The sequence below is a fragment of the Anser anser genome, assembly GCF_964211835.1.
Source record: "Anser anser genome assembly, chromosome: 28".
Classification (NCBI taxonomy): domain Eukaryota; kingdom Metazoa; phylum Chordata; class Aves; order Anseriformes; family Anatidae; genus Anser; species Anser anser.
In genome coordinates this window covers 1,727,141-1,753,948 of record NC_139749.1, presented here as the reverse complement: position 1 = coordinate 1,753,948, position 26,808 = coordinate 1,727,141, and the positions used below count along the sequence as shown (strand labels likewise).

Sequence of the window (26,808 nt, the reverse complement as noted above, 5' to 3'; positions counted from 1 at the left end):
GGGTCCTCGTTTGGATGTGTTTCAGCAGCCAGGCATTGAGCAGGGCTGAAGAGGGTTGAAGAGGACTCAAGGCAGGAAGGCAGCGTCTGCTGCGAGCGCAGCGGCGTGCCGTGCCGTCAGGGATGCTCTCTAAGTCCTGGTGCTGTGCTGGACCGAAGGTGACTCATGCAATATCCTCTCCTGATTTAATCACTGCTGTGAGGGCAGAGCTCTCCCCGCCGAAGCCGCGGATCCAGATCAGCTCCCAGAACGCGCGGCTGGCTTGGCGCTGCTGGGCGGGACGCTCCTTGTCGCTGAAGCTCCAGCTCTGCTCCCCTGAAATCGCATCTCGAAAGCAAAACACGCTTCTCCTGGGAGTCTTCAGGCCCGGCTGCTCACAGTGCTGGTGCAGGTTGGGTTTCCTTCTGGCCGTGTTTTGCTCTGCCTCCTTAAAGCCTGTTCGCACAGTCCCCCGCCCTGCTGTCCTTTGGCTCTGGCCTGATTCTGCCTCGTGCACCGGACGTAAGACGTTGGACTCGCAAACCCAGCGAGGCCGAACCCGGCTGGCTCTCAGAGCGTGGCCGAGCACATCTCCTTTCTGAGCAGCTGTGGCACGGTGCGGGAGCCGCCAAATAAAATGCTCTTCTCTCCTCCAGGGCCGCAGCTGGTGGGGAGCACCCGCACGCCGTTAGCTGAGCGTGGGTAGTGCAGGATGCGGAGGGCAGGTGCTTCGGGGCGGTGGAAGCCAAGGCAGGGTGACTCCGGCCAGCTCCAGCGCTCGGTCTGCATGGCAATCGCGCTGCGAGGGGCAGAGCAGAGCCTCTCCGGTGCGTTCCCCTCCGCAATTTCCTCTGGCGGGGGGCGAGCAGTCTGGCTCCGCGTGTCCGAGCCGCTGGCAGGCACCCCCGCGCGCTCGGAGGCGGCAGGCTGGGGGCACGCTCGCTGCTCATGGCCCCGGTAATTAGACGTGGCTGGTCCTCCTGCTCTTGTCAGATCTGCTCTTGGGAGCACGGCCCTTTTCTCAGGGAGTAATTGGATCTGCCAGTCCGCTGGGCTCTGATGTCATCTGCTGTTGCCACCTGCCCTGTGTCCAGACGGCAGGGACAGGAAGGCAGTCGGTGATTTTCTGCTAGGCTTCGGGGGTGATTTTCTCCTTGCCTTTGCTCCCGTGCCTACCAAGAGGGGTTAACGCTTGCCTGACAGATAGGGCACCTTGCGGGGCTCTTGAAAGAGCTCCGAAATTGTCACACCACGGGCAGAGCTGCGCCCGTCCTCCAGCAAGAAGCTACAGGTCCTGGGCGCGCAGCGCAGCCAGCCCCGGTCATCTGCGGCAGCCTCCGCACCTCTGGTCCTTGGGGGAGGATTCCCGGCCTCGGTGTGACACGAGAGTGTGGCATCGGGGAGCATCAAACCCCGCGAGGATGCTGTGGAAGTGGTGCTGCCCTGAATCCGGCACAACCCCTGGAGGCTTCGCTTTCCTCCGTGAGCCCGCTGGTTTGCCCAGGGGAGAAAAAAAAAAAAAAAGAAAAAAGACAAGACCGCTGCAGCGGGCTGTGTTTACGTTCAAGGGTACTCGTGTGCTCGTTGCCCTAGAAGCCAGGCAGGGCTGTGTGGCGCGTGCCGCAGCCCCAGCACGCCAGCAGAGGCATCTCGTGCCATCTGCTCGGGCATCTTGCATTCCTTAGCGGGCGCCTGGCCCCCGCGCGCCGCTGGGGCTAGGCTGGCCCCGTGGCCGCGCCGTCCCCCGGCTGCTGCTGCTGGTGCTCGGAGCTGGAGGCGCCACCGTTTCCTCCCGGGAGGTTGGTTAGAGCATCTCCCTTTCCGGGAGGGGGCTCGAGCTGCCCCAGCGGCTGGCCGATGGGGCGAAGAAGCGGTGGCCAGCCCTGGCGGTGGGCACGCAGCCCTCCTCCTCCTCCCCCTTCGTTGCCCTGACGCTGCAGCCGGGGGAGCTTAGCCGTGCTGAACTCCCCCAGCTGCGAGCAGGGACGCCTGACCGCCTTCAAATATCCAAGTGCCAGCCCCCGATGTGTCACGTCTCCCTCCTCCGCCTGGCACCCCTCGCTTTAATTAACGCTCGGCTCCGGGATCAGAGGGCACGGAGCCCTCCCCGCAGCCCAGCTCCTGACACCTCCTCCGGCAGCCGTCTGCCTCTGCGGCCCCGCTGCTGGGGGGGCCGCTCCTCCGCTCCACGGCTGTTTTCTTCCCCCCCCCACCCCCCCCCCAGTCCCTCATTCAAAGCAAACATTTATCATTTGCTCCTTCCTGTTAATTAAATGGCCTGCGCGAGCAGCGGCTCCGATCTGCCGAGAGCGGGGAGGAGGCGATGGATTGTTTGCAGCCTTGGCAATAATCAAGAAATTCAGGTCCTCTCCCCGCCCCCTCGGCAGCGGAGCCCTGAGAATTTTTCTCCCAGCACCTTTCTTTGGATTATCGCTGCCATCCTTGTGCCCGAGGCTGTTAGGAGGGGGTCCGGTCGGACCTGTCTGAGCAAGCAGTGAAGCGGCACTGCCGTGACCGCTGATAAAAGGGGATTTGTGCTCCTCTGGTTGTGTTTTGGAGCAGGCATCGGGAGCGTCCTTTGTGTGGGTTGTGTTGCGGTTTTCTGCGGTGGTTGACATTTGGGGAAGTTTGCAGCAAGCGAGGTGAAGGAAGAGCTGCCAAACTTCCAGAGGTAGCAGGGTTGTGATGCCCTTCTCCTGGGACTGACGCTGAAGTGAGTTCCTTGGAGCATCTCTTCTGGCTGCTCGTTGCAGCCCTTCTCCTGGGGCCTGCCAGGGTCAGCCCAGCCCGTCGGGAGCTAATCCGTGCTCTGAGCTGTGTCATAGGACCTGAAAGTGGCTTTAAACGCAGAGTTGGGCACTGAACCTCCCGCACGGCCACCAGAAATGCAAAGGGCAGGTGTGTGACCCAGAAAAGGAGCTCCCTGAACGCAGCAGAAGCTCCTGACCGCCAAGAAAAGCTGCTAAGGTGAGAAGCGTTCACCTCCCTGCTGCTCCCCCGGGCGCAGAAACGAACCTGCCCGTGAGAGACGGGCGAGGGGCGACGGGTGGTGGTCGCCCTGACCCCGCACTGGAGCAGAGGAGGAGGATCCAGGCAGGGCAGGGGCCTGACAGCGCTGGCGTTTTCCAAACAACGGAGGAAAAACCCCGAGTCTGGGCAGAGCTCGGGGGAATTGGCATCCCGGGCTGGCCGTGTCCCGGGCTGCCTCCTCACAGGCGTTTTCCCTGATGGATGTGCTGCTCTCCCAAAGGAGATGCGTGATCCTGGCCAGGTAGCAGCCTGCGCGGAGACACCGAGTCTGGCTCTGCTTCGCGGGTACTCCTTTAGCATTTCAAAAGCAATTGGAGGCCCCAAAAAGTCTGCACCTCTCGGATTCTGATTTGTGGTGGTGGTGTTGTAGTTTTGTTTTTATTTCTTTAAAAGGTTCTCTATGGAAGAGGGAGGGAGAAAGCCTGAGCACGGGGAGCCTAATCAAAGGGATCTTTTGAGGCCTCATTAACTCTCTGAAGTAGGATGCAGAGAGCAGACCCCTGCTCTCGGGAATATCATGACATTTACCGGCGCAAATTAACATTCATTCAGAGCTACTTAGCAAATTACTTCCTCGGCGCCCTCCACCCCCTGCTGCCCTGACCAGAGGGGAAGGGAGAGCCAGCACCTTTGCTCTCTGGCCAGCATTTTTCCTGGCCGCTGGCCGATAAGGTCCTTCCTCGCCCTATCTCGATGGGATTGTTTATTCATTGATCCTTCCCAAGGACCGTTGGCTGTCTTTCCTCTCTGGTATTGGTCTCTCCGGAGCCGCGGCAGAGCCCGGGGAGGGCTGGGATGAAGGGACGGGGGAGGTTGTTGTGAGCCACCCAACGGGGTCTGTTCTGGAGTGCGAAACCTTTGGCCCCCGGGGCTAAACCCAGCGCATCCAGCTGTCATTTGTAATGCCCCGGAGCATTATTGGCTCGGCCTGGCCTGGCCCTGGGATGCTGATTCAGGTCACGCCACGGAGCCTGCCTGCCTTGATGTTCCTCCTCCCCTGAGATCAGTTTATTTGCTGTTATCTAATCAGGTTTTGATTTAAAAAAAAACAAAAACAACAACGGTATGTTTTCCATTGTGGTCCCTTATCTGTAACCATCTCCTGCCGTCCTCTGCTGCAGTGCTACCGGGACTTGGCACTGGTGAGCCGAGATGGCATGAACATTGTTCTCAACAAGATCAACCAGATCCTCATGGAGAAGTACCTGAAGCTGCAGGACACGTGTCGGACCCAGGTGAGGAGAGGTCTTCTCCCCAGAGCCCTCCTCCTCGTGCCAGCCTGGCAGAGGACGAGCAGAGGGCGTTGGAGCTGGGGGGGCTTGGGGACAAGCTCCTTTGCTCCGCATCGTGGAAGGGAAATACGGGGTGGTGGTGGCGTTTGCCACAGGGGCACCCAGGGTGCTGTGGGGAGGTGTCGTGGGAGGGTCTGGCAGAACCTGCGCTCATCTCTTCCCCCCCCTCCAGCTGGTGTGGCTGCTGCGGGAGCTGGTGAAGAGCGGCGTGCTTGGCGCGGACGGCGTCTGCATGACCTTCATGAAGCAGATCGCAGGTGGGTTCCGTGCTCCCAGGCAGCGGGATCTGCCTGCGTCCGCCTGCTCGTGCCAGCAGGCTGGGCACGCAGCAGGGCTCGTGGTGTGCTGCGCTTGGAGTCGGAGCCAGAGCCCGGGCTGCTGCGCGGCCAGGTCCGGACGGGCTTCCCGCGTCGCAGGACCCGGGACAGGCAGGGGCAGAGCTCGCTGGCAGGCGCTCAGCCTGCCCCAACCTGTCTGGTGAGGAAATCTCTCCAGGAAGGATGGAGCAGAGGATAAACCCTCACGAGTCTGTTGCTCCCAACACCCTCTACGAGGAGTGAATCACAGAGAGAGCCAGGAGGCTTCTGGCAAATGCTGGAACAGGAAGCGAATTGGTTCCTGCTGCTGCCAGCTTTCACCCTGTCACGCTGCACACGAGCACCGGCATCATCCCTGGTCCCCGCTCTGACCTGTGCGATGACAAGAGCCGTGTAACTCATCGGAGATGCGGTGTAAAGTCAGTAGCTCTCGCAGGGAGCTGGGGCTGCCTGTATGGAAGCCTGTAGCGTGTTCCCACCGGGCCTGGTGTGAGCACCCCACACTTGTGCGCGCACACACGCCTTTCCGGATTCACAGGAACGGTGCCTCTTCCGTGTTCCCTACTCAGCCCTGGTGCTGGCCACTGCGGGGGAATTAACGTCCCACCATAAAACCTGACATTGTGTTTTTATTGTGTGTGCCCGTGACGCGGGGCAGCCTGGATTGGAAATTGCTAGGTCTGCTCTTCAGGGGAGGAAGAACGGGGAGGGAGGGGACAGAGTCCTGAGCGGGAGCCAAGCTGTCCTGGCCCTGTCGTCGCAGCGTAAACAGAGCATTTAAAAACCCATCGGTGAAGGCATCCCTTGTTTCCCCTTGCTTACACCTCCCCGTTCAGGGCCCCTGCTGTTCTGGAAGGACGCCGCAGTCTCGCTTCTCACTGCGTTTACGATGCCTTAATTGTTGTGACCCCGTTGTTTTGGCCTGCCTGCTCTAGCAGTTCGCTGTGCCCCCGCCGCAGGAGGCCCTCCGCTCCTCGTGGCCTTGGCCACGGGCTCCAGCCTCGTGCCGAAGGGCCACGCTGAGAGGGCGAGACTCTGCTTTGACACCTGGCCTTCGCTGGACAGCTCGGGTGTTCTTTGCAGATGCTGTGTCCCTGTTGTAGGCTCAGCAGCTGGGAATGTGTTTTTGTTTAGTTTTGTTTTTCCCAGCTACTGAATCTCACCCCTTTCTGGCTTCTCCTCTGCTTTCCAGAAAGGATAATTCCTGACTCCCTATTCCAGTTCTTCTGCAAGATTGCAGTAAAGACCCCCCTGATCCCCTAACAGAAAGCCAGCCTGCTGCACTTATAAACACGCTATCAGTACATCTCGGAACAGCCAAGCGTGTGCAGCGGGCAGAGTAGGAGCAGACAGCAGGATGTGCTCCAGAGCCCTTAATTAGCTTCTCCTTGCTGGGGGTACAGGCACTGAAGCCGTCGGTGGTCCAGCTGAATCCAGCAGCACCACCACACCGTTAATCCAACTGTTTTTTCTCTCCTGTATTGTTTTCCCACTTTCAGGCGGGGATGTGACTGCGAAGAACATCTGGCTGGCCGAGAACGTCCTGGAGATCCTGACGGAGCAAAGGTACGGTGCTCAGGAGGCGCTGGCGGAGGCTGGTGCTGTCAGGAGAGCGGCGGCCGGGCGTTACGCGGGTGAGCGCGCGCCTCGCCTGGCGGCCAGGAGGGTTTGTCGTCCTGCCCTGTGCATGAGAGGCAGGGTTGGGAGCAGCACTTGCAGCACGAGCCTGAGTGGGAGTGCGTTGATGGGGTTTCCCGTGCAAAAGACCCCTGCGTTCCCTTAACGTGTCACCAAGCACATTGCCAGGCTGTGCCACGAATCCCTCGCTCTCAAAGCCCTCCTGCTGCAGGTTGTGTGTGGGAGGGCGTCCTCAAGTCCTGCCGTTAGCAAACCTCCGCGGGCTTTGGAGAGCGGCTGCGTGCCACGTCAGATGAGACGCTCTGCCCAGGCTGGTGCCTGTCCCGCAGCCTCCCGCGGGCGTTGCACGAGGACACGGCCGTGCCGCAGCGTGCGGCACCTGGGCCGTGCCACGGCAGCACCCGGCGTGCGGAGGAGCACGCGTGGCCCCCGAGCAGCATCCCAGGAATATTTTCTTCCTGCGTTTCCTGAGCTGCGGGGGAGGTGTTCCTTTCGCAGGAGTAGGACAGAGTTAATTGCCCAAAAAGCTTCCTGTGTTTAAACAGCTCCTGCTTCGTTGGGGCTGCAACTTTAATTTGTTGGGGACAAGCCATCTGGGAAGTATTGTCCTGTGGGCTCTGCATTGTCCTTTGTTGGCAAAGCAGCCGCTAATTGATGATAAGCAGAATTCCTAGCTGCAGCCCTCAACTGGGCAGAGTCATTATTTTTAAATAGCCTATAGCTTTTCACCAAGCGCTGTCTATAATAGCAGCGATTCTCCTCAAATCGCTTATTACTGTGGTTAACAATCAAGTTGTTAAAGCATTTATTTGGCCACGGCTAACAGTCCTGGTGATTTGTCTCCGGGATTAGCTGTGCCGATGCGTGCTGCTGTGAGTGCCATCTAGTGCCCCACTGTGCGGGCTCGCTGTAGGAAGCGTGGAGAGACCCTCCGAGATCTCCTGGGCTTCTCTGACCTTTGCTCCTTGGCAGCATTTCCCCGGCTCCCTTCGTGCTAAGCTCAGCTCTTCCATTCCCAGCTGCTTCCAAGCTTTACCCGCTCTTAACGTGGTCTCGCCGTGCTCTGCTGCTGCTCGCTGCTGCCAGTCCGCGCCTCGGAACATCCCCGAAGCTCTGCTTGTCTCGCCAAAGCACGTTACAGCTTTTGCCTTGCAAACAAATAACTGCAAACAGCTGGACTGGAGGAGAAACAGCTTCTCGCTGGTGATCCGAGTCCACATCTGGCCTTGGGTCTGCAGGAGACAGCCCAGCGCACTAAGTGCTAGCTGAGCTCGATCACTGAAGGAGTCTGACAGGAGCAGATGTGGAAGGAAAAGGCTCGGCCCCTGCTGAAGGTGCTGCTGGAGTGCCCGGGGATCATCCTGCAGCAGCTCAGAAACCCTGCACGAGGAGAGCTGAGGCCTGGGAGCGAGCCCAGAGGAGAACCTGCAGCTCTCCGTGGGGATTTATGCCCTTTGATCAGGGGGAAGGCAGAGCTTTAATTAAAGCCACGCATGTGAAGATCTGATTCCACATTCAGAGTGTTGAGTGCTTGGTTTAATTAAAACCAGTAACAACAAAGCTGCTGTTCAAGCACTGCCCACACTGGAGGGGAGGCCACTCCGCTCCCTCTCGGAAGCCAGCCGCTAATTTCGCTGCTCGCTGCTAACGGCTGTGCGAGCGCAGCGCTTCCCCCAAGCGTTTTCATCTTCTCTGCCTGTCCGATCGATGAATCCTGGGGCTGTGGGTGGCTTCTGACTTCCCCCCCTTTGACAGCGTTTTTCTTTTCTGCGCAGCTCTCATTGGGAAAAGGGGGAGACGCTGACCTGACAGCCCCCAGGATCCCGGCCTTAATTACTCCCACATCCTCCCTAGACGTAACCTCGCGCAGCGCCGCCCGGCCACGCTGCCCGGCCGCTTAATTAATCAGCTCCTCGCAGCCAGCTCGATGCAGCGAGAAGAGCCTGGGAAAGCAAACACTTGTCACGTCTTCCCAGGCTCCCTCCGGTGATTTAGGGCAGCTGACTCATTTGCCACCGGGCTGGTGTCTCTTCAGGTGGCGGTGGCGGTGCAGCTGCCACACGCGGCGGTGGCACTCCTGCGGGGCTCTGATTTACGGCTGGCTGAGCCGGGAGATGCTGCGGGTTATCCATCACGCGGGAGGCAGCGAGCCGGCCTGGACCGTTCCTGGCATCCAGCGCAAACAGCCAGGCTGACTCGGTCGTTTTTATGGACCGAGAGTATTTATTGTTGCAGTTAGATAAGGGAGAGCGAGAACGCGGCACACCCAGCGGGCAGGGCGCTCGCGGGAGCCGCGGCGGCTGGCGGCCGCGCTCTGCCAGGGGAGCAGGGCTGTGGCACCCGCCCATACAACTGGGAAACAAATCTGCTTGCAGAAAGCCTCCGGAGCACTGCTCCGTGAGCCGCCTTGCCCTCCGAGGGCGCAGAAGTGGAGTATGACCGTGCCTGTAGGCACTCGTGCTGCAGGCGAGGCTCGCCACGTCCCCTCGCCTCTGCCCTGCTCCGAGGGCGATGGATTCCTGTGCTGTGCTGTCTGTCCTGGTGCGGTTTCCAGACCTTCTCTATGTAGCTAGATCTGTCCTCTTGCAAATCAGCACATCTCCTTCTCCCCAGCTCTCTCCTTTTGTCATTTCGGCGTCCCCGTAGTCGCAGCTGTGCTTTTCCTTCTGCCCCCCGTGCTGCCGGGTGGTTGAGATGGGGCAGCAGCAGCTCTTCATGCGCTGCCCGAGCTGCACGTGCTGCTCCGGCCAAGGAAAAGGAACAAATGCTGACTTCCTTGCATCCCTGCTGCCGTGCTGTCTCTCCCCTCGGGCAGCACAAGGGGTGGCTTTCTGCTTGGCAGCGCCACATGGCTCAGCTGCGTGCGAGGCACCTGCTTCGTGAGCAGCCCGTTGAGGCAGGCAGCGTGGAGCCCTGCCCCTGTGGGAAGGTCCTTTGTAGCTCGTCCTGCTGCCTTGTGTCTTGCTCGGTGCTGGATGGCTGCAGGGATGAAAGGAGATGCTCCTGTGGCAGGCAGTGCTAGCGTCGAGGCCGAGTGTTCATGGAGCTGCTCCCTGTGCTCACCCCTGAGCACGTTATCGCTTGCAGTTGCAAATAGCTCAGCTTGTTGTGGCTGTGAGCACCTCCGTGGCCCTGGAAATCTAACCCAGCAGCTCCTGTGTGTGTCTGCCACCCTGCCAGAGAGCTTGGGTCCGAGCCCCCGGCTGGCAGACTGCAATAGGACCCTCCACGGGGGAGGAAGGGGTGGCCCAAAGCGTAGCGAGAGCTGGCACGGAGCCGGTTGTGGAGGGCAAACAGTCAGTGGGTGAACGTTCTCCAGGCTGGAGTCCCTGCCCTTGCTCCTTTCCTCAGTGCTTGGTTTCTTCTGGCCTTGGTCTCTCTCGCTGTATATAATTTCTTGTCGTGGTTCCCTCTAAGATGTGGCTGAAAATGTTTTTGTTTTTTTTTTTTCCTTCCTCTGGCAGAGAGTGGGTACTGAAAAGCAGCATCTTGATAGCGATGGCAGTGTACACGTACCTGCGGCTCATCGTGGACCACCACGGAACGTCTCAGCTCCAGGTGCTCCGCCAGAAGGAGGTGGATTTCTGCATCTCCCTCCTCCGCGAACGGGTGAGCGAACTGGGGGACGGCTGGGAGGGGAGGCCTGGCTCCCTGGGGTGTCTGTGCCTGCGCGCGTGGCGCTGCCTGTGCTCCTCGTGCCATGCTTGGATAGGAAAAGCTGGGAGCGTGAGAGCTGCTGGCTCCTCGGGGTCACCCCAGCGTGCACCCTGCTGGCACCGGTGCCTGGTTTGTTCCCAGCGCAGGCTGTGAACAGCTTTTGAACCATTTTGAGTAGGCTGCCTCGTTCCAGTCTGTTCTATTCGGGCCACAAGGTTTGAAACCGTTCCCTTGCTGCTGCTGTGGTGCCTCGGTGGTTGTCGGGGCTTAAAATAGCCGCAGGAATATCAGCTCCTCCCTTAGGGAGGCAGCTGGTGGCCTCGCAGGCTGGTGGAGAACATGATAGCCAGCTCCGGGCCACCCTTAGTCCATCCTGTGCAGGAGAAGCCACCAGCCAGGTGCTGGCTGGCGTCCTTGGGCTCAGCATCCTCGCCCTGCGGGCTGCGAGGTCCCTGCTGCTCCCATCCGACGCGCTGCCCGCTCTCCCCTTCCTCCTCTCTGGGCAAGAAGGACCAAGCGCGAAGTCGGAGCTTCAGAGACTGGCTGCGGTCCTGGAGACAAAATGTCAGATTTATGGGCTGATTGTTTGCTTTGCAAGAGAGGGAACATTTTAAAATAGCCGTTGACCTTCCCGCCTGTCACCCTGCCTCTCAGAACCTACTAACTTCAAAAGAGGGGCAGGCTGCCAGGGGCAGGAGTGTAGATATTGTGCAAAGAGTGAATCATCTGGAGCCGGCGGTGAGGTTGAAGGACTGAGTGTTCCTCCCTTCCCCTCCTCCTACCCACCCCCCCAGCGCCTTCCCCCTGCTTGGGAGCAGGTAAACACTCGGTGAGGCTTTTTCCTCTTCTTTCCCCAGTTCATGGACTGCTTCATGGTCGGCCGTGACCTCGTGCGGCTCCTGCAGAACGTCGCAAGGATACCGGAGTTTGAGCAGCTCTGGAAGGACATCATCCACAACCCGCAGGTCCTCAGCGCGCAGTTCACAGGTAGGCAGGGCCGAAGGGGCGGCCGGATCCGTCCTGCCCTGCCCGCGGGCAGGGAACAGCCCCTGCCGCGTCCCCAGTAGCCCCGAGCCACCCCGTGTGCCTTTGGCAGGCTGCTGACGCCGCTGTCAGTCCGTTACGAAGCAAAACAGGCTGGGCGTGGGGGTTCTTCCCAGATGCTCTCTTAGAGCAGAGCGTGCAGGGGGAGCTATAATTACCCCGTGTGATCCCACCTCCGTCGGTGTCGGGGCCCACGTGGCTGTTTGCAGAGCCTCTTCTCGCTGCTGACTGGAAGGAGATGCCTCCAAAAGCAGCTTTCCACTGGCTGCGAGGGGCTTTGAAGAACAGGCGGTTTGAGGTGGACAAATCACAGGAATGCAGCTGGGCCACAACAGCAGTCATGGAATCATACTGCCGGTTCTGGACTTCACACTTCCATAATTAGTTTTCTTGATCAACTGATTTATAAGCTGAGGTGAAGCAGAAGCCCAGAGATATAAAGTGTCTGAGTTCTTCAGACTCTCCAGAAGAGACCTCAAGGAACCTCCGTAGCTTTAAACCAAGAAGCCCAGAAGATGCAGCGATTGACACTTTCTAAATGGGATTTCATTTCTCCCAGTAGCTTTCCACTCTAGGTGTGTCAAACACGCAGCTGTGAAGCACTCTGCATAGTCTGGGGTAAAATAGATGTGATGGAGAGAGTGTTACATTTATAATTTTTATAGCTATAAATTATTCACTTCACTAGGGGCTGTCACATCATTATCTGTCTGCAGCAATTCGAGGGAGTCTTTGGAAACGGGGCTTTAAAGTGTTTTTCCCCACCCCCAGTGCCTGCTCTCCTCTCAGGGGCCGTGTTAGCGTCACTTTAAAGGTCTCAGATTATGCTCAGGGAAACTCGCAGCGCATCGTTTGATTAAATGCTCCTTAAGCTCTGCGATCTCTGGCTTCTTCTCCATCTCCAGAACCTCTCCTGTCATGGCTGGTTCTGCTGAGGCTTGCCAGCTGAAGGGCTGCAGGGACCGAGTTCTCCTTTCTGGGTATCGGAGGTGGCTCGTGGGGCTCACGGAGGCAGAAGAGACCTAGTCTTGCCTGAAGGGAGGCTCAGCCCTGCCTCTTCTTCCCGAAGCCTTTCTACTAGAAGCATTCCCAATTCTGTCTGAATCTTTGTAGCTGCTCATGCTTTTGGAGCGTCCTGGGGCATCTAGCGAGCATCTCTGTAGCTTCTCTCCCTTCCCACGCTGGTAGGGGCAGCAATCAGGGTGATTTTCCTGGTTTGCTGCAGCTTTAACCAAATGACCCTGCAAAGCAATCCATGCGTTGGGGCTGACATCGGCGCTCCCGACTCGTTCTCTGCTGACAAGCAGCAAACTCCCCGCGGCTTTTGCCCTTTCTCCTGTGGTTCTGTTTTTTTCCCGTTCAGCACCACCGCTGCCAGCCCGCGGCATTGCCCGACGATGCACAAAGGTGAGACCACACCTGGGCAGTGCACGCGCTGCTGAGCGTGTCTCCGTGCAGTTCCTGCTGTGGAGCGGTGGCATTTACCCGTGGCCTTGCAGCCGTGGGTGCGGCAGGGAGAAGCGAGCTCTTCCTGGCTGTGCACAGCAGCAGCCTCTGGGCTTTTCCTCCCCATCCTGCGGAGGACCCCGCAGCCGGCTTGGGGGGCTTCAAGCAGAATCTGATCTGTCCAGGGCGCTCATCAGGGCTGTTTCCTGATTTTTTGGTGCAGTTCTAGCCACGCTAATGACCCAGCAAAATAATCCCTAAGCCGGGGCTGGTGTCGGTGCTCCTGACTCATATTCTGCTGACAAGCAGCAAATTCCCCACGGCTTTTGCCCTTTCTCCCGTGGTTCTGTTTTTCTCCTGTTTGACACCACCGCCACCAGCCAGGGGCATTGCCTGATGATGCACAAAGGTGAGACAACGCCCGGGCATGATCCATAAAGCCGAGACAACGCCTGCGCCTCACTCGTGCTTCAGAGCCCGCTCCCCAAAATAATTCCCCTGCAGTTGGCCTTTTTCCTAGGACTTATTCTTTGCCCTCTTGCCACCTGCTGAGAGCCTGCCGTAATTGCTCTGCGAGGTGGCTGTTAGCTCAAGCAGCTGCCAGCGCATGTGCTCGGCTCCGTGCTGCTCTGATCCAAGCCAGGCTCGCTGAGCTCCGCGCTCCCGTGGCTGGGGCCCGAGCCCAGCAGCACGGAGCGGGGCGGGAGGCTCCAGGCTCAGGATCCGTCCCTCCGAGGGACGTCGTGCCGGGAGCTTTTCACCGGTGAGGTGTTCCTGCGGCTCCCTTCCCCTGCCACGCAGCTTGCTCCAGCCTTTCCCTGAGCTCTGCAGGAGCTGCCAGCCGTGCTCCCTGCTCCGAAGCTTCCCCCTACCCGTCCCCTAGGTGCGACCTGGCTGCATGGCACGGAGAAAGCCCCCGAACCGCGAACGGGGAGGGCGAAGCGCACCTCGTGCGTGCAGCATCCCCGGCGCCCGCCTGTCTGCGGCGGAGCTGGCGGCCTTGTAAATCCTTCAGGTCTTGTCGAGCGGCAGCAAAGCCTCTCTGCTCAGGTCATAAATTCCTCCTCTTCCAGCTGCCCGGGAATGATGAGTGGCTTTTGCAGCCTCCCCTTCTGCCTTCCCCCAGCTCTGTTCTTTACGCACGAGGTTTTTTTTTCTTATGTCTGGTCTTCATCTTCACATCTGGGCGCCTTTACACCAGGGGAGGAGCTGGGCTTAGATGCTGGCAGAGCCCTGGATGTGCGCTCTTTTATGCCAGCCCTGCTTTTTGGTGCCAACTGCTCCATCTGAAGCCATCAGCTGGGGTGGGACGAGTGGCAGGGACAAGTCTAAGGTCATCTTTGTGCTCCCTGGCAAGATACGGGAGATGTACTGTGGTGGTTATAGCTTGCACCTTGGTGTCCGGGCTTCCTCACCCAGATCTTGCCCCTGCCTTCTGATCACTGATGTCCCCACTGATCTCTGGACAGGCGATGTTTTAGTAGACCTTTCAAGCCAAAATCACGATCTCTTTCCAGTGCTTATGGCCATAGGGAAACAGAGCTTAATGCTCTGACCTGACCCCACTGAGGACGTTGGTAAAACCCCAAGCAGATCCCGTTCGGTGCCATCCGTGGGTCTGTGCAGACGCTGACCCCTGTCTGTCTCTCCCCAGGTGTCCTGCAGCTCCTCCAGTCGAGGACTTCTCGCAAATTCCTGGCATGTCGCCTCACTCCCGACATGGAGACCAAGCTGCTCTTCATGACCTCGCGGGTGAGTCCCTCGCACTCACTCGGGGTCCTGTGCCAGCACGGGGGAGGAGGGCACTCGTCCCTGACGGGTCCACCCTGCACCAGCCCCGTTCCTACTTGGGGAGAGGGAGCAGAACACCCACGCCTGCTGCTGCCACGGTTCAGCAGGGAAGGTTTCTGCAGGGTGAAATGGTGCAAGCAGCTAAAAGGAAAGGGCTGTCCAGGGCTGGTGCAAGTGTTCTTTGCTTCTGGCATCTAATGGCAACGAGAGGAGGAAAGACTGCCCGGCAGGAGCTGATGTAGCTGGGCCCGAGACATCCCTGGTATTCATTAAAAGGCACAAAACGGCTTTGCAGGGGAACATTGCTCCTGGCTGGCCGCTTTCCAAGGCAAGCGCTTTCTCTGAATGGCTGCGATGCGGTGGGTTATCAGAGCTCTGACAACAGCAGCGCTGTTCGAGAGAGGCCAGGAGCTGCGCTGCGACAGCACGGGGGTTAACCCTTATCTGCGCTCGCACGCCAAGCAGGGCTGCTCCCCCCTCGCCGGGCTGCGCCGCGTGCTGCGCGCGGGGCGTGTGGTCCCATCCGCTCGGCTGGAGGCGGCGGCGCGCTGCACAATGGCCCCTTTGCTTCCTCGTGCTCTCTGAAGATGCTGCCGACGTGGGGCTGGTGGGGAGCAGGGCGTGAAGGGGAGCCTGCCAAAAGAGGCAGCTTTCAGGATGGCAGACGAGCCCGTTGGTGGTTCTGGCGGTTTTTCTAAACTTTCCCTGAGCTCTGAGCAAAACCTGTGGCTTCCCCTTCCCCTCCAGGTGCGGTTCGGCCAGCAGAAGCGGTACCAGGACTGGTTTCAGCGGCAGTACCTGTCCACCCCCGACAGCCAGTCCCTGCGCTGCGACCTCATACGCTACATCTGTGGCGTGGTCCACCCCTCCAACGAGGTGCTCAGCTCCGACATCCTCCCGCGCTGGGCCATCATCGGGTGGCTGCTCACCACCTGCACGGTGAGTCCTGCGGGCCAGAGGCACCCTCGGCTCCTTCTGCCGCGCGGCAGCTCGGGGAGCACGTTTTTCCAGCAGTAATCTAGTTCCCAAACTCCAGCCAAGCCTGAGAGCGAGTCACGTAACTGCGTGGGATCCCTTCCCTGCAAGGGGAGGGTAACCTGCTGATGCTGAAAGCTGTTGGGGAGATTGGGATTAGGTTTTGCTGGCTGGGCTAGAGGAGAGTTGCAGAGCAGCAATTAGGACATCGGTCTTTGTTCTGGGCTCTGCATTCCAGTCCTGGCTGTGCTGCATGGTGGAGCCTTTGGGATTGGCTTTCCCAGCATAAACTTCACCGTCTCACTTCTAACTTGTCACGCACTTTGCTTTTGTGCCTGGACAAATCTTGGAGGCCTCTACAGTTAAAGCAGGATGAGAGAGCACATGCAGCCCGAGGCCTCCCTACAGCCTCGATCGCCCCTGCTCCCTCCTCCCAGCCAGTCGTTCCTTCTCCCAGCCAGCACTGCGCTCTGCAGCACTTGTCAAACGGCAGAAGCTGGAGAGGAGGCGGTTGCTGTGCCCATGAGCACGTGGCAGATAAGGCCAAACGAGACGCGGAGTCCAGTTCAGCACCACTGCAGGTTGTAGCCAGGCAGAGCACGTGGCTGGTATCTCTCGGTCTCGGGGCTGCCTTGCCCTCTGCTGCTCTGCTTATTCTGGCTGGAGCTGCTTTCAAAGCAGGCAGGTTTCTCCAGGAATTTCCCACCCGGTCTGAAAACCCACCCAGAGCAGCAGCAGGTGCCCGGGGGAGCTGGGGCCAGCCCTGCCTTGTGCTGGTGGTGGGAAGAGCATCGCTGCCCCTCCCCGCGCAGCAGCAGGGCCTGGCACGTCGGGTGCGCAGAGAGCGGTGCTCAGCACTCACTAATTGATTTTTTTTTTTTCTTCTCTAGTCCAACGTTGCTGCTTCGAATGCCAAACTGGCCCTATTCTATGACTGGCTCTTCTTCAACCCCGAGAAGGACAGCATCATGAATATAGGTACTCTGCGGGGAGCCCATCTCTGAACGGGCAGGGGTCAAAGAAGGGGTTAACGGCTTCTGGAGCTGGTGGAGGCGGTGGGATCTGGTGGGGAAAGCCCGACAGATTATCTCCAAAGAGCATCAGTTCCCTCCCCTGCCCTGAACTCCTGGGGTCTGGCAGCTTGCAGGGGAGCTGCTTTGTCGGAGCCCCCTTCCATTGTGGCTTTTGCCACGTGGCAGCAGCAAGCCTCTTCCCCAGGGTCAGTGGCCAGCCCCAGCGTGTCCGTCCCTGCGTGCCTGGCTGCAGGGTTGTCCCCGGGCTTGGGGCACGTGAGCAGGGACTGGTAGAGCCCTGCTCCTGCCCACGGGGATCCTGCTTCGTGCCTGCTGCTTGAAGCCCAAATGTTATTTAGGAGCTGGATGAGGGCAGGGGTGCGGAGGAGCCAAAAGAAGGGGGTTCCCTCTGCACTGGGGGGGCAGCAGGGTAGCAGGTTGGGGGGGAGAGGAGGGTGTTGGTGTCTTTGGGCTCTCAGCACGGTGCTCCCTGCTCTCTCCTTCCAGAGCCTGCCATTCTCGTGATGCACCACTCCATGAAGCCTCACCCTGCCATCACCGCCACGCTGCTGGATTTCATGTGCCGGGTGAGCCACCCCTCGCTCCCAGGGGAGTTCCCTGGCTTGCCAGATGAGTTGCGTGACCAGGGTTGAGTGGTGGTGGCTTTGAGAGCAGCCACTGGGGTCCGTGCGGTCCCTCTGCCACCGGTGGGACAGGGACTCCTGTACAGTGTGAAGAGAGGATGGTGAGGAGGGAGGGAGCCCCGCAGGCCATCTCCCCCCTGCCTAAACCACCCAGCTGAGCAGAAGTCACTCTCCAAAGAGAGCTGGTCGCTGTGCCAGCCCCTGGGGCTTGGTTTAGCCTCGTCTGCTTGCTCCTGGTGCACGGGAGTGGAAGTGTGCTGGGCAGGAGCTGCTTCCTTAGGGACTGCAACCATGCCCTTGGGACATGCTCTCCTCTGAGCCATCCCCCGCTGCCCATTGCTGGCGCTCGAATGCGTTAGGGTAGGTCGGTGCCTTCCCTCCTGTGCTAAAACTGGCTAGCTGCACAGCCTGCTCCCCGCGAGCTGCCCCTCGCTCTGTGCTGGACAGTCCCAAAGGGCAGACACCAGCAGCACAGGCACAAGCAAGGCAGATGTCTTCACTCCCCAGGGAGTTCCTGGTGCAAAGGCCGCTGCATCCCGCAGTAAGGGCGTTTCAGAAATCCCTAAAGCCGGTGATAATTGAGCTGCGAAACAGTGTCATCTCACTGCCCATTCTTCAGAGAAACAAACAAACAAAAAAGCTGTTCCTCCGTCTTTTTTTTTCCCCTGCATTCCTCAGTGCATCATCTGGTTTTGCACTGTGCCTCTCGATTGCGAAACAGCCCCCAGAGTAGCTCAGAATCTGCCGGCAGCCCAAGAGAGCCCTTTTAACCTCCCCTTACCTATGCTAAATTAAGGAGGGATTTTTCCCCGACTGATCTGCCAAGACCATAGTCAGGCACGCTGCTGCAGACGCTCAGCTGAATGATCTGCCTCTTCAAACCAGCCACCAGAGGCTTCTGTGAGTCCGTGTGGTCTCTTGGTAAATCCAGTGCTGTTTCTGCAGCGCTGAGCCCCGGGCCCATGTGTCATTCATTAATGGGAATGCCACTGTGGGAAGGCGTGTAAGACTTCCCATGTCTGCAAATAAACCCTTCCAGAAGGATGAGCATTAGTAGGAAAAAGGCTTCTGAATTGTTCCCTTTAGTACCTAATGAAGTGCTTGGCCCAGCGACATCCCCTGGGGGTAAACAGAATCTGTTTGCGATGTTCCCCGGTCAGACCCGTCGCCTCCCTTTCAAAGCAAGGCCCTGCTTGGGCAGCAGCTACAGAGCTGGCTGTGCCCCTCAGCACTGGGGCAGCGGTGCCAAGAGGGCTGGTTCCAGTAATTTGGTCCCGGGGAGGGCTGATGGAGTTCTTGGAAGCGGGGTCTTTCTGTGGCGTGAGCGCTGGAAGAGCCGCGCGTTGCGTCACTTTCCTCCCTCGCACGCAGCACCGCTCGCTGCGCTCCCGTCCCAGGGCTGCCCGCGGCCAAAAGCAACTGCTGCCTTCTGGCAGAGGATCTGGGTGGAAGGTTCCCGGGATGACCCAGATTGCAGGGAGGAGTTGTCTTCCTCTCGCCAGAAGCAAAGGACTGCGTGTGGACAGCCGAATGTTGCTTGGGGTGTCCGTCTCCTATTCACCCTGCTCCTGCAGCGCTCGCTGCTGCTTGGAGCGTGGCTCTGGCAAGCCCTGGAGCCTCTCAACTGCCCGGATGCTGCCTCGGGAGCTTTCTCATCCCTGGGGGATGTGCAGGCCGGTCCTGTGGGGTAGGGAACCAGAGGTACGGGGTGGTCCTCCCTCTGTGCTCCATCCCTGAGATGCTGCACTCACGGAGCTCTCCTGCTGCCCCTCTTGGTCAAGAGCAGCTGGGGTGCCGTGCTCGAGGCGAGCATGGCCCAAGAGTTTGGGCCACGGACCTTGGCTGGTCCCGGCTGTGTCGGGGAAGTGCTCGTGGCACTGACATGGTCGTTCTCTTGATTTCAGATCATTCCCAACTTCTACCCGCCGCTGGAGGCTCACGTGCGGCAAGGCGTGTTCAACTCCCTCACCCACATCGTGGAGAAGCGAGTCCTGGCGTAAGGCGTCCCTGAATCTTGCTGCATCCATAGAACTGCTGTGCACCAGCCTTCCGGGGCCCCGGTCTCACCAGCCTGGTCGAAATGAACCCCAGTCCCTGCAAGAGGCATTCGCATTGCATACAGCCCATGGAATAAGCCATAGCTTTGTCTTTGTGGTGCTGGGGCTCGTCCTGAGAGCAGTCCCTTGAGCCAAGGGGTTGGGGCAGTCAGGGAGGCTGCAGCCACTCCACCTTCCTGGTCACCGAGCTGAGCAGCCTTGCTCGTGGTGCTCCAGCCTGCAGATAACTGCAGCAGCCACCTTCCCATCCTGGTGAGGCCTCTTCTTCCCTTCCCGTGCACCTGTTGGTGACACAGGTCCCGGTGGTGGCAAAGCGAGGGCCCCCCAGCTGCTGTGCAGGAAGGAAGGTGGGACCTGGCAGGCTGCGGTCCGTAGGACGAGTCAAAGCCCTGCCAGAAGGGAGGAAATCCTCTGGCACGTGCACCGGGGAGCAGCTAGGCAGGGCCCAGATGGAGGCTTGTCCCTTGCTCATCACGCTCTGGAAGCGTTCGTGGCTCGCTCTCCTCGGCATCCAGAGGGGGAGGGTTGGGGCAGGAGGCCTTGCAGAGCCCAGCACAGCTTTTTGGGGTTGGTAGCAAGCCACCAGATGAACGAGGCTGTGGAAGGAGGGTGGCCCTTGGGGGACTGCCAGGAACTGGGGAAGGGAAGGGCTTTAAGGACTGTGCAGTGGCTGGAGGGTCTGGTAGGTCTTGCTTTGGGTTTCCAGCTCTGTAGGGAAGCGGGGGCTGCATCCCAGCTGTTTCTCATCCCATTCCTTTCCTACCCCCCAACACAGCCACTTGGCCCCTCTCTTTGACAACCCCAAGCTGGACAAGGAGCTGCGAGCCATGCTGAGGGAGAAATTCCCGGAGTTCTGCAGTTCGCCCTCGCCCCCCATTGAAGGTAGGGAGCGGGCGGGTGGCAGGGGGAGGCTGCAGCAGGGCTTCCCCCAGCTGTCCCGCAGCGAGAGCCGCTGCCAGGAGGTCAGAGCCGGGCCCCAGGGAGATGAGAGCCCTGGGTGCCTGCGTTTATGGGTGCCTGCGAGCTCCCTTCATCCCGGCCCCACAGTACGGTAAAGCTGCTCGCTCCCTGTTTCTCACTCTGTTCCATGGGGGGTACTTAGCCTTTCGTCTCTGTAGGCTAATTGATTAACCTTAATTAGGTTAAACAAAGAGCAAGCGTTTCCAACCTGAATTTTCCAGGAGAGTGCTGCTGCTCGGCCATATCCGCTGAAGGGCTGTGCCTGTGAGCCTGTCCTTGCCGTTGCATCAGCTGAGTTGGCAGAAGGAACCCATCTCAGCAGCAAACCCTGCTGCCCCGAGCCCCACGGCCTCGCGGAGCTCCCCGGGCTGTGGCTTTGCTCGGGGCCTTGGGCTCTGCTGCTGGCTGGGGCGAGGGATGGAGCAGGAGGGGTGCTGGGCAGCTCGGATGGAGAACGCCCTGGCGCTGCCGCGCTTTGCCCCGAATGGGGATGGTGAAATGGAGTCACGGGGAGTCCTGTTCCCCAGCGTGAGTTTTCCAGGGCCTGTCACTCGCCCAGGATCTCTCTTCCCCTGTGCAGAACATTTCAGCTTTAGCCAGAGCCTGGTTGTGGTGACTCATGAGCGGAGCTTGTCCTGCCCCGGGGCTGTGCCAGGAGCCGCCGTAACCTCGCTTCTGCTCTCACCCCTTTGCATTTGTTCTCGCAGTCAAAATTGAGGAACCCGTTTCCATGGAGATGGACAATCACATGTCAGACAAAGATGACAGTTGCTATGACAACGCCGAGGCCGCCTTTAGTGACGATGAAGAGGACTTGAACAGCAAAGGTGAGAGGTGCAGCCAGCTGGGCACCGATGCTCTCGGCACCTTGGTGTCGGGGCAGTGGCAGCCAGCGCTCTGCCACGGGTCCCCCTCGTGACGGGAGGGCCCCCAGCTGTAAGCACAGCCCCTCAAAGCCCCTTTCCGTCAGCAGCAGGGATCACTGCACACAAGGCAGACCCAATTTTCAACACCCAGGCTTCCATCTGCAGGAGATGCTCAGCCCGATGCTCTCCTGCTGCCCAGCCTCCCCCGCCAGCAGCCCGGCTCCGTGGGGCTGCTGCAGCTCTGTGCTCAAAGGGAAAGGCAGTGGGGCCTCGTCGCCTTGTGTGGCGATTCCCCGGAGCTTCACACCTTCGAACGCAGCGCTTTCCCTGCCCTGAGTCCTCTCTGGATGTCTGACTAGCCTCAAGCCCTGCTGCACTGCGTGGCTGGGAATCCCTGTGGCAGATGCTGTGCTGGATGGTTTGTTTGGGAACAGGGTGTCTCTGTTCTCAGGCAGCTGCTAATGAGGCTCAGGCCTCTAATTGTTCAGTCACACGGTTTTCATTACACTCACTGGAGGCCTCTGCGAGTCCCTCTCGAAGTCATGGGGCTGACAAGTCTGCATGAGGCCAGAATCCCCTCTGCTAGCTCTCTGGAGCTGGAGGCATCTCAAGCTGTTCCTGGCCCTGGTGGTAGGACTCCCCCGGGCTTCCTGCCGTGCTGGAGGGCTACCCCTGCAGCAGGGAGGGGCCGCAGGCCCAGGATGGGGGAGAGGACTGTGCTGGAGCAGTCTTCAATAGTCCCGACAGCGCTGTGACGGCTGCCTGGGGCCCTGGAAGGGGCATGGGCTCAGAAGCTGCAAGCAGAGGAGAGGATTTTTGCAAAGGGGATCGGCCGCCTTGTCCCATCCTGTAGTCAGAGCTTCCCCGAGAGCGCTTCCCTGCTGACCCTGGCACTTCTGGACTCTGCTGCAGTTCATTTTTATGCCTGGAGTGAGGCTGAAGGATGAGGGTGTGGAGAAGCAGTTGGGGTGCCTCAGTGCCGGAATCCTGAAGGCGAGCGTTTGTGCCTCAGGTGGAGAGAGCCCCGTGAGCGAGCTGTGTGAGAGCACGTTGGGGCACAGGCAAAGCATCGCTTCTGGAAACTGGACTGAGTGGGGGACACGGCTCTGGACACCCCCGTGTTCGGATCCCATCCTGCCCTCCTGCTCACCGTGACCCGGACACATCTCCCAAGGATGAAGGCGAGACCAGGGGCTGGGTCACACACCAGGGCACCGAATGCCCCAGCAGCCCCACGCGACTCCTGCTGCTAGGGCAGGTTGCCTCGGCGCTTATCAGATGCGGCTGCTTGGGAAAACGGGCAATTTCCAGCATTACTACTTTTGTTGCAGGGAAGAAGAGGGAGTTCAGGTTTCATCCGATCAAAGAAACCATTGTGGAGGAGCCCGTTGATATCACGCCGTTCCTGGACCAGCTGGATGAGTCACTGAAGGATAAGGTTCTGCAGCTGCAGAAGGGAAGGTTGGTGTTGGGTCGCGTTTCACGCTGGTGTCTTTGGGGCAGTGACACACGAGACCTTAGAGCCCTGCTATTCAGTGCTGCTTGCTCCAAGAGCCTTTCTCCAAGCCGATGCCATCCTTAGGCTTGTCTCCCTGTAGCCCACAGAGGTCCCTTTGCACAGCTTCTGCAGGAAAAGCCCAGCTGGTTTTGCACAGTGCTGGCTAAAGAGCCTTGCAATCTGCCCTCGGAGCAGGCTCAGACTGGGACACCCCAGCAATGCTTCCACTTGCAGTGCATGCACTTGCTCACCCCAGCAATTTCCTGGGGGCTACAGCGTTTCTCTGAGTCAGGGACAGGAAGGCAAAAGGCTTTGAGCTTCATCCTTCCCTGCTGGTGGACTGAGGAGGGGAGGCTGTGCAGGCCTTTGGGGCTACTGCTGCTTGGGGCTGTCGGTGCCTCTCTGCATGGGGCACGCTCTCGATGCACAGAGATGTACCTGTTCCTCTGCCTGCATGTTCCCCATCGCCGCTGTTGATTTGCAGTGACCTTGGAATTAACTCCATCTAAAGAAGGTTAAAAAAGCTATTGTTTTTCAGACCTTGGCATAGTGGGCTGATTTAACGTAATTTATGGCTTTATGGCTTTAAGTGCATTTAATCTGATGCTTTTAGTCATTTAATTTGTTTGTCTTGCTGCAGACAACCTCGGGCACTTTTGTAAGTAGGTGCCGCAGCAGTGCAGCGCGTTCTCCCAGGGCTGGGTCTCTGCAGTCTGTGCTTCGGAGCCATGCCTTCCTCTAAGCCTGGCACCAGCGCAAAGCAGGGCCACCCCCACTCTCAGGTCCTGGGGGCTCCCGAGCAGAGCCAGCTCAGCACAAAGCCCCCTTGTCCCTGCTCTCGGTATCTTCCTTTGTAACTTGGATTTCCTCTTGTTTTTGTGCTCCAGCGATACGGAAGCTCAGTGTGAGGTCATGCAGGAAATCGTGGATCAAGTCCTGGAGGTAACAGCACGGACCCGGAGCAGTGCTGCTGTCTAGCTGTAAAATGAGAGCAGCTGGAGTGGCACGGGCCAGGCAGCTCCAAGCCCGCCTGGTTCTGCCCCACAAGCTTTGCCTGAACATGGGACGCAAGCCTGAGGACACTCAAATCCAAAACGAGCTCAAAATGCCACCGGGCAGCTTCACCCGTGGCTGTTAAGCACAGCCCCAAGCTGCTGCGTGCTGGGAGGCTGTTAGGGAAGCTCACGCCGTGCAGTTTCCTTATAACCCGTGGCTGAACGTCCCCAGTAGCCCCTGTCAGGCAGGGCGCTGGGTGAGGCGTGCTCACGCCGTGACCCCACGCAGCTGCGGTGGCTGCAGAGCTGCTGGGGGCTTCTGCAGGCGCCGTGCAGCCGGGACGCTCGCTGGCTTTTGGTGCTTCAGAGAGGCTGCAGCAAGGCCAGCCCAGCAGATCTGCTGCGGATGTTTTCCAGCAGCTCAACGCCTGCAGGGAGGCCGCATCCCCTCCCTCTCATCAGCTGCCTGCAGAGTCAAGTGGCCTCTCAGCACGGGAGAGCTGCTTGTCCTCCCGTGGGAGCGTGGGGACGGGGCTGGACGGGGCGCGAATCCTCGGCACCAAGTGCCCCTGGTTCCTGCTAGCCCTGTGCGGTGAGAGCTGAGCTCAGTGAATCACCGTCCATCAGAGGACGAGTGGACCCCAGTGATTGTGAAGTGCTTCAGAGCTAGACGTCAGCTCGGGGCTCGGCGTGCTGGTGACCAGCTCTGGCGTCTCCCGGTGCTGCAAAATAGCAGCAAAATGGCTCCCGAGCAGCTTGGGTGGCGTTCCCAGCAGCGGCGGCTCTGCTGCATCCCTTCCAGCCAGACCTGTGCTGGGCAGGCAGGGCTTGAGCTTCTGCTTTCCCTTCTCATTCCTTCCCTCCTTTCTCTCCGCCAGGAGGACTTTGACTCCGAGCAGTTATCGGTGCTCGCATCCTGCCTCCAGGAGCTATTTAAGGCTCACTTCCGTGGTGAGGTTTTGCCAGAAGAAATCACAGAGGAGTAAGGATTTATTTTTCTGTCTCATCCTTTCACACTGGGACTTGGGCTTTTCCCAGTAACACTTCCACCATTTTCGGAAGGCTGTGCTGGAACCAGCAGCTTGCCCTATGAAGCAATCCAGGGTTCACCAGCGGTCAGCATGGAGCTGGTCAGCAGTTATATCCCGGGCTCCAAAGAGACCGTCTGCGACCTGCTGCCACAGGTCCTCGTGTCAGAGCTCAGTTTAGGGGATGCTCGGGTGGCTCCTGGCATGCAGGGTACAAAAGAATCCACCTGCCCCTGCTATGCTTGCACAAACCAGTGCCGTGCACCCTTCCTCCTGGATTTTATTGGCACAGGCTTGGACTCAGAGGTTTGGGGTTCTGGTGTCAGGACCATTCCTGTCTCCCCATCAGCTAGGGATAACCCTTGCTGGCCTGAGGACCACAGCAGACAGCGCACGGGGCTTTTTCCCTGCCATTGCTGATTTACCCCAAACCAGAGGCTGTGAGTGCCTGCGGAGCTCTGATCGTTGCGTTTGTCCCGCAGGTCTCTGGAGGAATCAGTGGGGAAGCCGCTCTACCTAATATTTAGGTATGTTTGTTCGGAGCTAGCTCAGACTCTTGTTTGCTTCCTGACCACCACCACGGGTGAACCCCGTGGGTCTCATTCTGCCAAGACCCCGCACTTGCCCCAGCACCCCCAAAGATACCGTAACCAGAAGAGTTTATTCCTTCGTTCTGCCTACGCAGTGTTTTGTGGGGTAGAAACACTTAAACCACAGGAAAATCGCAGCTCATCTGGCCATTTGGGGAAGCCGGGGATCCCTGGGGTCTCTCCCCCATACCTGAAATCAGTGGGTGGCCAGGACCTGGGGCTGGGTTCCCTGCGAGCAGCCGGTCCTCGGCAGCAGAGAGCTCTCGTGCGGTGCCCCGCGTAACGCAGCCGTCCTCTGCTCCCCAAGGAACCTCTGCCAGATGCAGGAGGATAACAGCGGCTTCTCGCTGCTGCTGGATCTCCTGTCAGAGCTCTATCAGAAGCAGCCCAAGATCGGCTACCACCTCCTGTACTATTTAAAAGCCAGGTAGGTCACAGAGGGTGGAGGGAAGCACCCAAGCCACGACGTGGCTCGCACGGCCTCCCAGAGCCAGCCCGGTGTCCCCAGCTGGCTGCCGGCGCTGGGGGGCTCCCCTCTCACCCCGACACGTCTCCTTCTAGCAAAGCTGCGGCAGGGAAGATGAACCTGTACGAGTCCTTCGCCCAGGCCACGCAGCTGGGGGACCTGCACACGTGTCTGATGATGGACATGAAGGCCTGCCAGGAGGACGACGTGCGGCTGCTCTGCTACCTCACCCCCTCCATTTACACAGAGGTAAGGACCCCGCAGGCACCAGGAGCACCACGGGGGCAGAGGCAGGCTTCTGGGGCCAGGCTGGTTTGCTTCTGAGGTTCAGGCCTGTTACACCGCAGCAACAGAACAGACAAACCTAAAAAAAGCTCCTTCAGGCTGAGCCCAGCCCAGCCTCCATCCACCCCCAGCCCGGCGTGGCGGGGACCAGCGGGCTGCCGTCGTCCTGCTTCCTCACGGCCCCGTTAGAGCCTCGTGCTGTCTGCGTGGTGAGGTGCTGACTTTGCTGGCCCGGATGCCTCGCGTGTTTGGCTCCGAGCACAGCATTTTCTGCGCTCCCTGGCTGCGGTTTTGCTCTCCCTCCTCTCCGGAGAGCAGCAAGTTGCAGGCTCTGCGCAGACGCCTCATCGCCGAGTCCGGGGGAAGCAGCGCTCAGAACGAGTTCTGCTGCCTGCTCCGAACCCCTGGGTTCAATGAGACATTTCATTGCTTTCAGCACTCGGTGCTGAGTCGGAGCCAGCTGGACTCGCTGCAGCAGTCGAGAGCAGGGTGCGTTTGGAACGGGGTCGCAGCTCGGTCCCAATTCTCACAGCCCAGCCGGGTCTTGGACGGAGCTGCTGCTGCCTCCCCGCTGCCAGGATGCTGACGGGGCTGCGAGGCTGCAGCCTTTCTGTGCGGTGGTTGCAGGGCAGAGGCTGCAGCCAACAAGTGTCCAGCCACCGCCTGGCTGCTGGGAGCAGCGCTGGGGGTGGGAGGGAAGGAGGGAGGGAGGGAGGGAGGGAGGGAGGCTAACATCACATCCTCGGGCTCATCGGAGGGGTCACGGTGCTGCCTGTACTTTCTCATTCCCTGGGAGGAATGAGCTGGCCCCTCTCCTCCCTCCTTTCTGGCTGGTTCAGCAGGAACATCTGCTGGGCCTTCGGGCCGTCCAGCCCCGTTCCTCACGAGTGCTCCTGAGGGCTTCTGTGGGGCCGGGAGCACGGCAGCAGCCCGGGAGAGGGGGAGGCAAACCTGCGCACGAGCAGGCGCCGCACCACGCAGCAGGTCTCGCCCCGTGGTGCGTGCCCCAGAGGGATCCTGGCGTAGCACAGCAGCACGATCCCCCTGGTGCTTCGAGCGCTGGCTTTAACGCCCTCACCCCGAAGCGGGGTCAGGCTGCTGCTGCCGCCCCCGTGGGTGCATTGACCGGCACGAGTCCGGCAGGATGTCCCAAGAGCAGCCCGTCTGAACAGCCCGATCCCGACTGCGCAGCGGGAGCTCGCCGCCGCCAACTTCCCTGGCCTTTCGCCCCGCCTGT

General features: G+C 59.6%; 1 protein-coding gene across 1 annotated transcript in view; it reads left to right on the top strand.

Moving 5' to 3' along the window:
* INTS3 (integrator complex subunit 3) overlaps positions 1-26,808 on the top strand; it is a 39,483-nt gene that overhangs the window by 5,030 nt on the left and 7,645 nt on the right. Inside the window, exons 4-21 of the mRNA XM_083813833.1 lie at positions 4,131-4,244; positions 4,474-4,558; positions 6,118-6,184; positions 9,721-9,865; positions 10,771-10,900; positions 14,058-14,155; positions 14,942-15,133; positions 16,060-16,147; positions 16,690-16,769; positions 18,731-18,822; positions 19,659-19,765; positions 20,551-20,670; positions 22,041-22,170; positions 23,095-23,149; positions 24,081-24,184; positions 24,713-24,757; positions 25,128-25,247; positions 25,382-25,535. Of these exons, the coding sequence (XP_083669959.1) occupies positions 4,131-4,244; positions 4,474-4,558; positions 6,118-6,184; positions 9,721-9,865; positions 10,771-10,900; positions 14,058-14,155; positions 14,942-15,133; positions 16,060-16,147; positions 16,690-16,769; positions 18,731-18,822; positions 19,659-19,765; positions 20,551-20,670; positions 22,041-22,170; positions 23,095-23,149; positions 24,081-24,184; positions 24,713-24,757; positions 25,128-25,247; positions 25,382-25,535 (1,926 nt within the window). The remainder of the gene's footprint in view (positions 1-4,130; positions 4,245-4,473; positions 4,559-6,117; positions 6,185-9,720; positions 9,866-10,770; positions 10,901-14,057; positions 14,156-14,941; positions 15,134-16,059; positions 16,148-16,689; positions 16,770-18,730; positions 18,823-19,658; positions 19,766-20,550; positions 20,671-22,040; positions 22,171-23,094; positions 23,150-24,080; positions 24,185-24,712; positions 24,758-25,127; positions 25,248-25,381; positions 25,536-26,808) is intronic.